Consider the following 15,634-nt stretch of genomic DNA (forward strand, 5'->3'; position numbering starts at 1 on the left):
AGGGCTCTAAAGCAGCCAATCTATGGGGCTGCCCCACATCTATGGGTCCACCCCACATCTATGGGGCTTCCCCACATCTATGGGTCCCATCATGTCCCTATGGACACCACATCTATGGGGCTGCCCCACATCTATGGGTCCCATCATGTCCCTATGGACCCCACATCTATGGAGATGCCCCACATCTATGGGTCCACCCCACATCTACAGAGCAGCCCCGCATCTATGGGTCCCGCCCCACATCTATGGGTCCACACCAGATCTACAAGGCTGCCCCACATCTATGGGTCCCTCCCCACATCTATGGCTCCCACCCCACCTCTATGGGGCTGCCCCACATCTATGGGTCCCGCTCCACATCTATGGGTCCCACCCCACATCTATGGGGCTGCCCCACATCTATGGGTCCACCCCACATCTACAGGACAGCCCCACATCTATGGCTCCCGCCCCACATCTATGGCTCCCCCCACACATCTATGGCTCCCGCCCCACATCTATGACTCCTGCCCCACATCTATGGCTCCAACCCAACATCTATGGGTTCACCCCACATCTATGGGGATGCCCCACATCTATGGGTCCACCCCACATCTACGGGACAGCCCCACATCTATGCCTCCCGCCCCACATCTATGGCTCCTGCCCCACATCTATGGCTCCCACCCAACATCTATGGGTTCACCCCACATCTGTGGGTCCCGCCCCACATCTATGGGTTCACCCCACATCTACAGAGCAGCCCCGCATCTATGGGTCCCGCCCCACATCTATGGGTCCACACCAGATCTACAAGGCTGCCCCACATTTATGGGTCCCTCCCCACATCTATGGCTCCCGCCCCACATCTATGGCTCCCGCCCCACATCTATAGTCCCACCCCACATCTATGGCTCCCGCCCCACATCTATAGGTCCCACCCCACATCTATGGGTCCACCCCACATCTACGGGGCAGCCCCGCATCTATGGGTCACACCCCACATCTATGGCTCCCGCCTCACCTCTATGGGTCCCGCCCCACATCTATGGGTCCCCCCCCACATCTGTGGGTCCCACCCCACATCTATGGCTCCAACCCAACATCTATGGGTTCACCCCACATCTGTGGGTCCCGCCCCACATCTATGGGTCCCGCCCCACATCTGTGGGTCCCACACACACTCCAGAAATCACTTTGGAGCCTTTTATTCCCCCCCCAAATTCACACAAAATCGGGGGGAAAACGAACAAACAAACAACAAAAAAAACCACAAAATACCAAAAAGTGCAGAAACGGCCCCAAATCCGCCGCCCCGAGAACAGCGTGGGGCTCCGCCCCCCAAGTGTGGGTCCCAGCCCCATAGCACTGAGCTCGGCCCCAAAGTTGGGACGTTTTGATCCCGAATCGGTGTTTCTGACCCCAAATTAGGGATCCCTGCCCCCCAAGTGTGGGTCTCTGCCCCACAGCAGCGATCTCAGCACCAAAGCGGGGCGTTTCTGACCCCAAATCGGGGCTCTCTGCCCCCCAAGTGTGGGTCTCCGCCCCATAGCAGCGAGCTCAGCCCCAAGTTTGGAGTTTCTGCCCCCAAAGTTGGCGTTTCTGACCCCAAATCGGGGCATTTTTTTCCCCCCCAAGTGGGGTTTCTGACCCCAAATTGGGGCCCCCGACCCCCAAGTGTGGGTCTACTGCCCCATAGCAGCGAGTTCAGCTCCAAATTTGGAGTTTCTGACCCCAAAGTTGGCGTTTCTGACCCCAAATCGGGGCTCCCTGACCCCGAAATGGGCATTTCCGACCCCAAAGTTGGCACTTCTGACCCCAAAATGGGCACTTCTGACCCCAAAGTTGGCACTTCTGACCCCAAAATGGGCATTTCTGACCCCAAAGTTGGCACTTCTGACCCCAAAATGGGCACTTCTGACCCCAAAGTCGGCATTTCTGACCCCAAAGTTGGCATTTCTGACCCCAAATCGGGGCTCCCCCCCACACTGGACGTTCCTGCCCCCAAAGTTGGCATTTCTGCCCCCAAAATGGGTATTTATAGCCCCAAATTTGGAGTTTCTGACCCCAAAATGGGCATTTCTGACCCCAAATCGGGGCTCCCCCCCACACTGGGCGTTTCTGACCCCAAAGTTGGCACTTCCGCCCCAAAAATGGGCATTTCTGATCCCAAAATGGGCATTTCCGACCCCAAAGTTGGCACTTCTGACCCCAAAGTCGGGATTTCTGACCCCAAGTCGGGATTTCTGCCCCCAACTCGGGGCTCCCTGCCCCCAAAGTGGGCATTTCTGCCCCCAAAGTCGGGATTTCTGCCCCCAAAGTGGGCATTTCCGACCCCAAAGCCGGGATTTCTGCCCCCAAAGTGGGCACTTCTGCCCCCAAATCGGGGCTCCCTGCCCCCAAAGTCGGCACTTCTGCCCCCAAAGTGGGCATTTCCGACCCCAAATCGGGACTCCCTGCCCCCAAAGTGGGCATTTCTGCCCCCAAAACGGGCATTTCCGACCCCAAAGTGGGCACTTCTGCCCCCAAATCGGGGCTCCCTGCCCCCAAAGTTGGCACTTCTGCCCCCAAAGTGGGCATTTCTGCCCCCAAAGTCGGGATTTCTGCCCCGAACTCGGGGCTCCCTGCCCCCAAAGTGGGCATTTCTGCCCCCAAAGTCGGGATTTCTGCCCCCAAAGTGGGCATTTCTGCCCCCAAAGTCGGGATTTCTGCCCCCAAAGTGGGCATTTCTGCCCCCAAAGTCGGGATTTCTGCCCCCAAAGTGGGCATTTCCGACCCCAAATCGGGACTCCCTGCCCCCAAAGTGGGCACTTCTGCCCCGATTCCCCAAAGTCGGGATTTCTGCCCCCAAAGTGGGCATTTCTGACCCCGAAGTCGGGATTTCTGCCCCCAAAGTGGGCATTTCCGACCCCAAAGTCGGGATTTCTGCCCCGAACTCGGGGCTCCCTGCCCCCAACTCGGGCATTTCTGCCCCCCAAATCGAGTCCCCCCCCCTTTTCCCGACGCTCACCTCCAGGGTCTCCTGGTCGGACACCTGGGCGGCGCCCCCCCCCCGCACCCCCCAACTTTGGGGGCGGCCGCGATGGGGCGGAGAGAGGCGGGGGGGCGACGGGGGGCGAGGCGGGGGATGCGGGACGGAGGGGAGGCGGAGAACCACGCGGGGCGCTTCCCGCCGCCTCTGCCCCATAGCGGGGTCGGCCTGCCCCACAGCGGGGGGATCCTGCCCCACAAGTGGAGGAGCCCGCCCCGTAGGGGGCTCAGCCTGCCCCATAGGGGGCTCAGCCTGCCCCATAGGCGGCCCGTTCTGCCCCGTAAGCGGAAGAACCCGCCCCGCAGCGGGGGGATTCTGCCCCACAGAGGGCTCAGCCCGCCCCATAGCGGCAGGACCCCGCCCCATAGCCAGGCCAACCCGCCCCACAGCAGCGCTCGGAGCTGCGCGAAGAAACCCGGGGGCGGCCGGGGAGAACCGGGGGGGGCGGCGGGGACGGGGAGGCGAGAACGGAGCCGCGGCGGGGAGGGGAAACGCGGGGAGGCGGCGGAGCGGGCCGGGCCGTGTTTGGCCCGGGGGAAAAGGAGGAAAAGGCGGCGCTCCGAGGCGAAACCCAGCGCGGAGAAAGCGGCGAAAAGGCGCGGGGGGAGGCGGAGGAGGAACCGCAGCCATAGGCGCTGCGCTCCGCCCCACACTTCCGGCTTCTTCACCCACACTTCCGGTCCCACCGCCTGCACTTCCGGCACGCCGCTAGGCCACGCTTCCGGTGTTTTGCGTCGCCCTTCCGGCCCGCCGCTGCGCCACGTTTCCGGCGATCCGTCCCGCACTTCCGTCGTTCTGCGTCGAGCTTCTGGCGCGCTGCCGCGCCACGCTTCCGGTGCGACGTCTCGCACTTCCGGTACTCTCCGTCGCACTTCCGACCCGCCGCTGCGCCACATTTCCGACGCTCCCTTCTCCACTTCCGGCCCTCCTCCACCCCGCACTTCCGCTCTTTCGCCGGAGCGCCACACTTCCGGCCCTCTTTCACCCCTCACTTCCGCTCCCCCGGCCCACACTTCCGCTCCTCCGGCCCACACTTCCGGCCCTCGGCGCCCCATCATGGCGGCCGCCAGGAGGTAGAGCGGCAGGAAGAGACACGGGGCGGCCAACAACATGGCGGCGGGCAGCAGCACGGCGGCGCCGTGGGGCAGAGCGGGGGAGGCGCGGGGCCGGAGGGCGGCCAGGACCCACAGAGCGCCCACAGCGCCCCACAGCGGCCCCACGGCGCCCCACAGGGCCTCCACCGCGCCCCACAGCGGCCCCGCTGCGCCCCATAGCAGCGCGATGGCGCCCCATAGCAGCCCCACGGCGCCCCATAACGGCCCCGTTCTGCCCCATAGCAGCAACGCGGCGCCCCACAGCGGCCCCACGGCGCCCCATAGCGGCCCCATTGCGCCCCATAGCGGCCACACTGCGCTCCACAGCGGTGCTGCGCTGCCCCATAGCGGCCCCGCTGCACCCCATAGCAGCGCGATGGCGCCCCATAGCAGCCCCACGGCGCCCCATAGCGGCCCCACGGCGCCCCATAGCGCCTGCATTGTGCCCCATAGCGGCCCCACTGTGCCCCATAGCGGCCCTACTGCGACCCATAGCAGCCCCACAGCGACCCACAGCGGCCCCATAGCGCCCCACAGAATCCCTGCGCCGCCCCATAGCAGCCCCACAGCGACCCACAGTGCCTCCCTGCCCCATAGATCCGCTCCGCCCCATAGATCCGCTCTGCCCCATAGCACAGTCCTGCCCCACAGCACAGCCCTGCCCCACATCTCCCTGCCCCACAGATGAGCCCTGCCCCATAGCGCAGCCCTGCCCCACATCTCCCTGCCCCACAGCTGCGCTCTGCCCCATAGATTCTCCCTGCCCCATAGCTGGGCTCCGCCCCACAGCCCCACGAGGCCGAGGCCGAGCCGTGGGGCCAGCAGGAAGAGCAGAGCAGCGCACGCAACACGGAGCCACACGCGTGCGCTGGCGTGTGCCGGCTGCGGGGTCACGTGATCCGCCAGGAACACGCGTGTTGTCGTGTGCTCCGCCATGTCTGTAGTCACGGGTGGGGTGCGGGTCACGTGATCTCCGTGCGTCACGCGTGTTCCTGCGTGTTCTACGTGCGTTCCGTGTTCTGTGGGCTCCGTACGGGTCACGTGATCTGCACGCGTCATGCGTGTTCCTGCGTGTCCTCCGTGTGTCCTGCGCTCCGTGTGGCTCACGCGTGGGGTGTGGGTCACGTGATCTGCGCGTGTCACGTGTGTTCCTGCGTGTTCTACGTGTGTTCCGTGCTCTGGGCCCCCCGTGTGGCTCCCGTGTGGGGTGTGGGTCACGTGATCCGCGTGTGTCACGTGATCTACATGCGCCCTGCGTGTTCCTCCGTGTTTCGCTGTGTGCTCTGCGTCTGTTCTGTGCTCTGTGTGCCCCACGTGGGTCACGTGTGGGGTGTGGGGCACGTGTTCTTCATGTGTCACGCATGTTCCAGCATGTTCTGCACGCGCCGTTGCGTGTTCTACACGTGTTCTGTGCTCCCTGTGCCCCACACGTGTCACGTGTGACGTATGCGTCGCATGTTCTGGGTCCGTCATGCGTGTTTCTGTATGTTCTGCATCTGCTGCTGCGTGTTCTTCACATGTTACGTGTTCCACGTGCTCCGTGTGCCCCGTACGTGTCCCGTGTTCCGTGTCTGTCACGTGATCTGCGTGTGTCATGCATGTCTCTGTATGTTCTGCGTGTGCTGCCGCGTGTTCTGCGCCAGTTCCGTGTTCTGTGTGCCCCATACGGGTCACGTGTGGGGTGTGGGTCACGTGATCTCCGTGTGTCACGCGTGTTCCCGTATGTTCCGTGCGTCCCACGCGTGTTCCTGCGTGTTCCGTGTCCTCCACACGTGTCGCCGCGTGTTCCACACACGCGTGTTCTTCGTGTGTTCCATCCTCCGCGTGTCCCACCTGTGTCACGTGACCCACGTGCGTCCCGTCTTCCGTGTTCCCTTCACGTGTTGTCGCGTGTTCCTGGGGCAGATCCGGGTCCTCCGGCTGCTGCTGGAGCTCCTGCCCCATAGAAAAGGGGGTCAGCCCCATAGATTCCCTGCCCCATACATCCCTGCCCCATAGATCCCCCTGCCCTATAGATTCCCTGTCCTACAGATCCTCTGCCCCATAGATTCTCGGCTCCACAGCTCCTCTGCCCTATAGATTCCAGCGCCATAGATCCTGTGCCCCATAGATTCCTGCCCCATAGATCCTCTGCCCCATAGATCCCCCACAACCCCTCACTTATGGGGCCGCCCCACAGCCCCGATCTATAGGGCCCCGATTTATGGGGCCTCCCCACAGCCCCAATTTAAAGGGCCCCGATTTATGGGGCCCCGATTTACGGGGCCACCCCACAGCCCCAATTTATGGGGCCGCCCCACAGACCCGATTTATAGGGCCCCGATTTATAGGGCCGTCCCACAGCCCCGATTTGTGGGGCTGCCCACAGCCCCGATTTATAGGGCCCCGATTTATGGGGCCGCCCCACAGCCCCAATGTATGGGGCCGCCCCACAGCCCCAATCTATAGGGCCCCGATTTATGGGGCCGCCCCACAGCCCCAACTTAAAGGGTCCCGATTTATGGGGCCGCCCCACAGCCCCAACTTAAAGGGCCTCAATTTATACGGCCGCCCCACAGCCCCAATCTATAGGGCCCCAATTTATACGGCTGCCCCACAGCCCCAATTTATAGGGCCCTGATTTATAGGGCCTCCCCACAGCCCCGATTTATGGGGCCGCCCCACAGCCCCGATTTATGGGGCCCCGATTTATGGGGCCGCCCCCCACCTCGTCGTCGTCGTCGTCGTCCCCCAGCGCCCTTCGGATCAGAGCCGCCATGGTTCCCTGCGGCCGCTCGGCAACAACGAACTCGTGCTGCGGGGGCAGCTGTGGGTCAGCCCCACTGCCGCCCCATAGCTGCCCCACAGCGACCCCAGAACTGCCCCACAGCGACCCCATAACTGCCCCACAGCGGCCCCTTAACTGCCCCAGAGACCCCATAGAGACCCCATAGCTGAACTGCCCCACAGGTACCTCATAGCTGCCCCATAGCTGCCCCATAGCTGCCCCATAGAGACCCCATAACTGCTCCACAGCAACCCCATAACTGCCCCACAGGTACCTCATAGCTGCCCCATAGCTGCCCCATAGAGACCCCAGAACTGCTCCACAGCGACCCCATAACTGCCCCACAGGTACCTCATAGCTGCCCCATAGAGACCCCAGAACTGCACCAGAGCTGCCCCATAGCTGCCCCAGAGACCCTCTAGAGACCCCATACAGACCCCACAGCTGCCCCATAGAGACCCCATAACTGCCCCACAATGACCCCATAACTGCCCCACAGCGACCCCATAATTGCCCCACAGCAACCCCATAGCTGCCCCATAGCGACCCCAGAACTGCCCCACAGCGACCCCATAGCTGCCCCATAGAGACCCCAGAGCTGCACCAGAGCTGCCCCATAGCTGCCCCAGAGACCCTCTAGAGACCCCATACAGACCCCACAGCTGCCCCATAGAGACCCCATAACTGCTCCACAGCTGGCCCATAGCTGCCCCATAGCGATCCCATAGAGACCCCATAACTGCCCCATACAGATCCCATAGAGACCCCATAGCTGAACTGCCCCACAGGTACCTCATAGCTGCCCCATAGCTGCCCCATAGCTGCCCCATAGAGACCCCAGAACTGTGCCAGAGCTGCCCCATAGCTGCCCCAGAGACCCGGTAGGGACCCCATACAGACCCCACAGCTGCCCCATAGAGACCCCATAACTGCCCCATAGCTGGCCCCATCAGACCCCATAAGACCTCCGCCATCCCATAATACCCCATAAGACTCCATCAGACCCACAAGACCCCATAAGACCCCGCCATCCTATAAGACCCCATAATACCCCATAAGACCCACAAGACCCCATAAGACCCCACCAGACCCCGCCATGCCATAATACCCCATAAGACACCATCAGACCCCACAAGACCCCATCAGACCCCATAAGACCCCATAAGACCCCTGCCATCCCATAATACCCCTCAGACCCCCACCATCCCATAAGACCCCATCAGACCCCACAATACCCACAAGACCCCATAAGATTCCGTCAGACCCCATCAGACCCCCGCCATCCCATAAGACCCACAAGACCCCATAAGACCCCATCAGACCCCATCAGAGCCCGCCATCCCATAAGACCCCGTAATACCCCATCAGACCCACAAGACCCCCGCCATCCCATAAGACCCCATAAGACCCCACCAGACCCCATCAGACCCCCGCCATCCCATAAGACCCCCAAGACCCCACAAGACCCCATAAGACCCCATAAGACCCCACCAGACCCCATCAGACCCCATCAGACCCCATCAGACCCTATAAAACCCCATAAGACCCCACCAGACCCCCGCCATCCCATCAGACCCCATAAGACCCCATAAGATCCCCACCATCCCATAAGACCCCAAAGACCCCAAAGACCCTATAAGACTCCATCAGACCCCATAATACCCCATAAGACCCCACAAGACCCCACAAGACCCCACAAGACCCCACAAGACCCCACAAGACCCCATCAGACCCCACCAGACCCCGTAAGACCCTATAAGACCCCATCAGACCCCACCAGACCCCATCAGACTCCATAAGACCCCATCAGACCCCATAAAACCCCATAAGACCCCATCAGTCCCCACCAGAACCCCGCCATCCCATAATACACCATAATACCCCATCAGACCCCATAAGACCCCATAAGACCCCATAAGACCCCATAAAACCCCACAGGACCCCACAGGACCCCGCCATCCCATAATACCCCATAATACCCCATAATACCCCACCAGACCCCATAAGACCCTATCAGACCCCATAAGACCCCATCAGACCCCATAAGAGCCCACCAGCCCCCACCAGACCCCACCATCCCATAATACCCCATAAGACCCCATAAGACCCCACAAGACCCCACAAGACCCCATCAGACCCCACCAGACCCCACCAGACCCCATAAGACCCTATAAGACCCCATAAGACCCCACCAGACCCCCGCCATCCCATCAGACCCCACAAGACCCCATCAGACCCCATAATACCCCACAAGACCCCATAAGACCCCACCAGACCCCATAAGACCCCACAGGACCCCACAGGACCCCGCCATCCCATAAGAGCCCCCCCCCATCAGCCCACCTGCAGCAGCAGCTCGGATTGGGGCCGCCGTTGCGGCGCCCTCTGCAGGCAGCACTGCACGAAGCTGCGGAACGGCTCCGACCTGCGGGGCGGGGGGCAAAGGTCAGGGGGGCAGAGGTCAGGGGGCAAAGGTCAGGAGGCCAAAGGTCAGGAGGCCAGAGATCAGGGGGGCAGAGATCAGGGGGCAGAGGTCAGGAGGCCAAAGGTCAGGAGGCCAGAGGTCAGGGGGCAGAGGTCAGGGGGCAGAGGTCAGGGGGGCAGAGGTCAGGGGGCAGAGGGTGGGGGCAAAGGTCAGGGGAGCAGAGGTCAGGGGGCAGAGCTCAGGGGAGCAGATATCAGGAAGCAGAGGTCAGGAGGCCAAAGGTCAGGAGGCCAGAGGTCAGGGGGCAAAGGTCGGGGGCAGAGGTCAGGGGGCAAAGGTCAGGGGACGGAGATCGGGGGTCAGAGGTCGGGGGCATAGGTCAGGGGGCGAAAGTCAGGGGGTCAGAGGTCAGGGGGTGGAGGCCAGGGAAGCAGATATGAGGGAGCAGAGATCAGGGAGCCAGAGGTCAGGGAGCAAAGGTCAGGGGTCAGAGATCAGGGGGGCAGAGATCGGGGGGCAAAGGTCAGGGGTCAGAGGTCAGGGGTCAGAGGTTGGGGGCAAAGGTCAGGGGAGCAGAGGTCAGGGGGCAGAGCTCAGGGAGCAGATATCAGGAAGCAGAGGTCAGGGGCAAAGATCAGGAGAACAGAGGTCAGGGGTCAGAGACCGGGGGCAAAGGTCAGGAGACAGAGGTCAGAGGTCAGGGGACGGAGATCGGGGGCAAAGATCAGGGGAGCAGAGGTCAGGGGTCGGAGGTCAGGGGTCAGAGGTCGGGGGCAAAGGTCAGGGAGCAAAGGTCAGGGGGTCAGAGGTCAGGGGTGGAGGTCAGGGAGCAAAGGTCAGGGGGTGGAGGTCAGGGAAGCAGATATCAGGGAGCAGAGGTCAGGGGACCAGAGGTCAGGGGGCAAAGGTCAGGGGTCAGAGGTCAGGGGGTAAAAGCCATGGGGTCAGAGGTCAGGGGGCGGAGATCAGGGGAACAGATATCAGGGGAGCAAAGGTCAGGGAGCCAGAGACCAGGGGGCAGAGATTGGGGGCAAAGGTCAGGGGGCAGAGGTCAGGAGAGAGAGGTCAGGGAGCAAAAGTCAGGGGATCAGAGGTCAGGGGTCAGAGGTCAGGGGGTGGAGGTCAGAGAAGCAGATATCAGGGAGCAGAGATCAGGGAGCCAGAGGTCAGGGGGCAAAGGTCAGGAGAACAGAGGTCAGGGGCCAGAGGTCAGGGGGCAAAGGTCAGGGGTCAGGGGCAAAGGTCAGGAGAACAGAGGTCAGGGGGCAGAGGTCAGGGGACGGAGATCGGGGCAAAGGTCAGGGGGGCAGAGGGAGCAGAGGTCAGGGGGTGGAAGTCAGGGGTCAGGGGTCGGGGCAAAAGTCAGGAAGTCAGAGGTCAGGGGGTGGAGGTCAGGGGGCAAAGGTCAGAGGGACAGAGGTCAGGAGAGCGGAGGTTGGGGGGCAGCACTGGGGTCAGAGAGTGAGAAGCTATAGGGGAGGGATGGGGTGCTGTGGGGGGATATGGGGGAGCTATGGGGGGATATGGGATGCTATGGGGCAGCTATGGGGCAGCTGTGGGGCAGCTATGGGGCAGCTATGGGGCAGCCGTGGGGTGTCTCACCATCCATTGCCCTGCAGGCGTCGGGCGCAGCTCTGTGCGATGTGATACTTATGGGGTCCCTATGGGGCAGCTATGGGGTCTCTATGGGGCAGCTGTGGGGCAGCTATGGGGCAGCTATGGGGCAGCCGTGGGGTGTCTCACCATCCGTCGCCCTGCAGCCGTGGGGCGCAGCTCTGTGCGATGTGATACTTATGGGGTCCCTATGGGGCAGCTACGGGGCAGCCGTGAGGCAGCTATGGGGCAGCTATGGGGCAGCCGTGGGGTCTCTCACCATCCGTCCCCCTGCAGACGTGGGGCGCAGCTCTGTGCGATGTGATACTTATGGGGTCCCTATGGGGCAGCTATGGGGCAGCCGTGAGGCAGCCATGGGGCAGCTATGGGGCAGCTATGGGGCAGCCGTGGGGTGTCTCACCATCCGTCGCCCTGCAGCCGTGGGGCGCAGCTCTGTGCGATGTGATACTTATGGGGTCCCTATGGGGCAGCTATGGGGCAGCCGTGAGGCAGCCATGGGGCAGCTATGGGGCAGCTATGGGGCAGCCGTGGGGTGTCTCACCATCCGTCGCCCTGCAGCCGTGGGGCGCAGCTCTGTGCGATGTGATACTTATGGGGTCCCTATGGGGTCTCTATGGGGCAGCCGTGGGGCAGCTATGGGGCAGCTATGGGGCAGCCGTGGGGCAGCTATGGGGCAGCCGTGGGGCAGCTATGGGGCAGCTATGGGGCAGCCGTGGGGTCTCTCATCATCCGTCGCCCTGCAGACGTGGGGCGCAGCTCTGTATGATGTGATACTTATGGGGTCCCTATGGGGCAGCTATGGGGTCTCTATGGGGCAGCTGTGGGGCAGCTATGGGGCAGCTATGGGGCAGCCGTGGGGTGTCTCACCATCCGTCGCCCTGCAGCCGTGGGGCGCAGCTCTGTGCGATGTGATACTTATGGGGTCCCTATGGGGCAGCTATGGGGCAGCCGTGAGGCAGCCATGGGGCAGCTATGGGGCAGCCGTGGGGTGTCTCACCATCCGTCGCCCTGCAGCCGTGGGGCGCAGCTCTGTGCGATGTGATACTTATGGGGTCCCTATGGGGCATCTATGGGGCAGCCGTGGGGCAGCTATGGGGCAGCTATGGGGCAGCCGTGGGGTGTCTCACCATCCGTCGCCCTGCAGCCGTGGGGCGCAGCTCTGTGCGATGTGATACTTATGGGGTCCCTATGGGGCAGCTATGGGGCAGCCGTGAGGCAGCCATGGGGCAGCTATGGGGCAGCTATGGGGCAGCCGTGGGGTGTCTCACCATCCGTCGCCCTGCAGCCGTGGGGCGCAGCTCTGTGCGATGTGATACTTATGGGGTCCCTATGGGGTCTCTATGGGGCAGCCGTGGGGCAGCTATGGGGCAGCTATGGGGCAGCCGTGGGGCAGCTATGGGGCAGCCGTGGGGCAGCTATGGGGCAGCTATGGGGCAGCCGTGGGGTCTCTCATCATCCGTCGCCCTGCAGACGTGGGGCGCAGCTCTGTATGATGTGATACTTATGGGGTCCCTATGGGGCAGCTATGGGGTCTCTATGGGGCAGCTGTGGGGCAGCTATGGGGCAGCTATGGGGCAGCCGTGGGGTGTCTCACCATCCGTCGCCCTGCAGCCGTGGGGCGCAGCTCTGTGCGATGTGATACTTATGGGGTCCCTATGGGGCAGCTATGGGGCAGCCGTGAGGCAGCCATGGGGCAGCTATGGGGCAGCCGTGGGGTGTCTCACCATCCGTCGCCCTGCAGCCGTGGGGCGCAGCTCTGTGCGATGTGATACTTATGGGGTCCCTATGGGGCAGCTATGGGGCAGCCGTGGGGCAGCTATGGGGCAGCTATGGGGCAGCTATGGGGCAGCCGTGGGGTGTCTCACCATCCGTCGCCCTGCAGACGTGGGGCGCAGCTCTGTGCGATGTGATACTTATGGGGTCCCTATGGGGCAGCTATGGGGCAGCCGTGGGGCAGCCATGGGGCAGCTATGGGGCAGCCGTGGGGTGTCTCACCATCCGTCGCCCTGCAGCCGTGGGGCGCAGCTCTGTGCGATGTGATACTTATGGGGTCCCTATGGGGCATCTATGGGGCAGCCGTGGGGCAGCTATGGGGCAGCTATGGGGCAGCCGTGGGGTGTCTCACCATCCGTCTCCCTGCAGCCGTGGGGCACAGCTCTGTGCGATGTGATACAGGGCCCCCATGGCGTTCAGAGCAAACAGGGGCGGCTTCCGCTCCGCTGTGGGGCGCCAACGGCAGCGCTGGGACCCACAGGGACCCCATAGAGACCGCAGAGACACACAGCGCCCCATAGAGTCCCATAGAGCCCCATAGCGCCCCACAGCGCCCCATAGAACCCCATAGCGTCCCATAGAGCCCCATAGAGACCCCACAGCGCCCCATAGAACCCCATAGCGTCCCATAGAGCCCCATAGCGCCCCATAGCGCCCCATAGAGCCCCATAGCGTCCCATAGAGCCCCATAGCGCCCCACAGCGCCCCATAGAACCCCATAGCGTCCCATAGAGCCCCATAGCGCCCCACAGCGCCCCATAGAAACCCATAGCGTCCCATAGAGCCCCATAGCGCCCCACAGCGCCCCATAGAGCCCCATAGCGTCCCATAGAGCCCCATAGCACCGCACAGCGCCCCATAGAACCCCATAGCGTCCCATAGAGCCCCATAGTGCCCCACAGCGCCCCATAGAGCCCCATAGCGTCCCATAGAAGCCCCAAGCACCTCACAGCGCCCCATAGAACCCCACAGCGTCCCATAGAGCCCCATAGCGCCCCACAGCGCCCCATAGAGACCCCATAGCGTCCCATAGAGCCCATAGCGACCCACAGCGCCCCATAGACCCCATAGCGTCCCATAGAGCCCCATAGCGCCCCACAGCGCCCCATAGAACCCCATAGCGTCCCATAGAGCCCCATAGCGCCCCACAGCGCCCCATAGAACCCCATAGCGTCCCATAGAGCCCCATAGGCCCATAGCCCCACAGCCCCCATAGAGCCCCATAGAGGTCCAGGCCCCATAGCACCCCATAGCGTCCCAGCCCCACATAGCCCCACAGCGCCCCATAGAGCCCCATAGCGTCCCATAGAGCCCCATAGCCCCATAACACAGCGCCCCATAGAACCCCATAGCGTCCCATAGAGCCCCATAGCGCCCCACAGCGCCCCATAGAGACCCCATAGCGTCCCATAGAGCCCCATAGCACCGCACAGCGCCCCATAGAACCCCATAGCGCCCCATAGAGCCCCATAGCGCCCACAGCGCCCCATAGAACCCCATAGCGTCCCATAGAGCCCCATAGCGCCCACAGCGCCCCATAGAAACCCATAGCGTCCCATAGAGCCCCATAGCGCCCCACAGCGCCCCATAGAGACCCCATAGCGTCCCATAGAGCCCCATAGCACCGCGCGCCCATAGAACCCCATAGCGTCCCATAGAGCCCCATAGCGCCTCACAGCGCCCCATAGAACCCCATAGCGTCCCATAGAGCCCCATAGCGCCCCACAGCGCCCCATAGAAACCCATAGCGTCCCATAGAGCCCCATAGCGCCCCACAGCGCCCCATAGAGCCCCATAGCGTCCCATAGAGCCCCATAGCCCACAGCGCCCCATAGAACCCCATAGCGTCCCATAGAGCCCCATAGCGCCCCACAGCGCCCCATAGAACCCCATAGCGTCCCATAGAGCCCCATAGCGCCTCACAGCGCCCCATAGAACCCCATAGCGTCCCATAGAGCCCCATAGCGCCTCACAGCGCCCCATAGAGACCCCATAGCGTCCCATAGAGCCCCATAGCACCGCACAGCGCCCCATAGAACCCCATAGCGTCCCATAGAGCCCCATAGCGCCTCACAGCGCCCCATAGAACCCCATAGCGTCCCATAGAGCCCCATAGCGCCCCACAGCGCCCCATAGAAACCCATAGCGTCCCATAGAGCCCCATAGCGCCCCACAGCGCCCCATAGAGACCCCATAGCGCCTCACAGCGCCCCATAGAACCCCATAGCGTCCCATAGAGCCCCACAGCGCCCCACAGCGCCCCATAGACCCCATAGCGTCCCATAGAGCCCCATAGCGCCCCACAGCGCCCCATAGAAACCCATAGCGTCCCATAGAGCCCCATAGCGCCCCACAGCGCCCCATAGAGCCCCATAGCGTCCCATAGAGCCCCATAGCGCCCCACAGCGCCCCATAGAACCCCATAGCGTCCCATAGAGCCCCATAGCGCCCCACAGCGCCCCATAGAAACCCATAGCGTCCCATACAGCCCCATAGCGCCCCACAGCGCCCCATAGAGCCCCATAGCGTCCCATAGAGCCCCATAGCGCCCCACAGCGCCCCATAGAAACCCATAGCGTCCCATAGAGCCCCATAGCGCCCCACAGCGCCCCATAGAACCCCATAGCGTCCCATAGAACCCCATAGCGCCCCACAGCGCCCCACAGACCCCATAGCGTCCCAAGCCCCATAGCGCCCCATAGAGCCCCATAGCGTCCCATAGAGCCCCATAGCGCCCCACAGCGCCCCATAGACCCCCATAGCGTCCCAAGAGCCCCATAGTGCCCCACAGCGCCCCATAGAACCCCATAGCGTCCCATAGAGCCCCATAGCGCCTCACAGCGCCCCATAGAACCCCATAGCGTCCCATAGAGCCCCACAGCGCCCCACAGCGCCCCATAGGCCCCATAGCGTCCCATAGAGCCCCATAGCGCCCCACAGCGCCCCATAGA

At 63.1% G+C, this 15,634-nt stretch overlaps 1 protein-coding gene across 2 annotated transcripts in view; it reads right to left on the reverse strand.

Annotated features, from left to right (window-relative positions):
• Positions 1-1,171: 1,171 nt before the first annotated feature.
• TAOK2 (TAO kinase 2) overlaps positions 1,172-15,634 on the reverse strand; it is a 35,212-nt gene continuing 20,749 nt past the window's right edge. The window contains exons 9-12 of one of the 2 annotated variants that reach the window (XM_085215242.1): positions 13,036-13,129; positions 9,215-9,296; positions 6,812-6,898; positions 1,172-6,036 (exon numbers count right to left, since the gene is read on the reverse strand). In XM_085215242.1, coding sequence (XP_085071368.1) covers positions 2,986-6,036; positions 6,812-6,898; positions 9,215-9,296; positions 13,036-13,129 — 3,314 coding nt within the window. In that variant the 3' untranslated portion in view covers positions 1,172-2,985. Of the gene's footprint in view, positions 6,040-6,811; positions 6,899-9,214; positions 9,297-13,035; positions 13,130-15,634 lie in introns of both variants that reach the window. The other variant, XM_085215241.1, reaches the window with a different exon arrangement.

Source organism: Meleagris gallopavo, unplaced genomic scaffold, assembly GCF_905368555.1.
Source record: "Meleagris gallopavo unplaced genomic scaffold, MGAL_WU_HG_1.1 scaffold_11, whole genome shotgun sequence".
Lineage (NCBI taxonomy): Eukaryota > Metazoa > Chordata > Aves > Galliformes > Phasianidae > Meleagris > Meleagris gallopavo.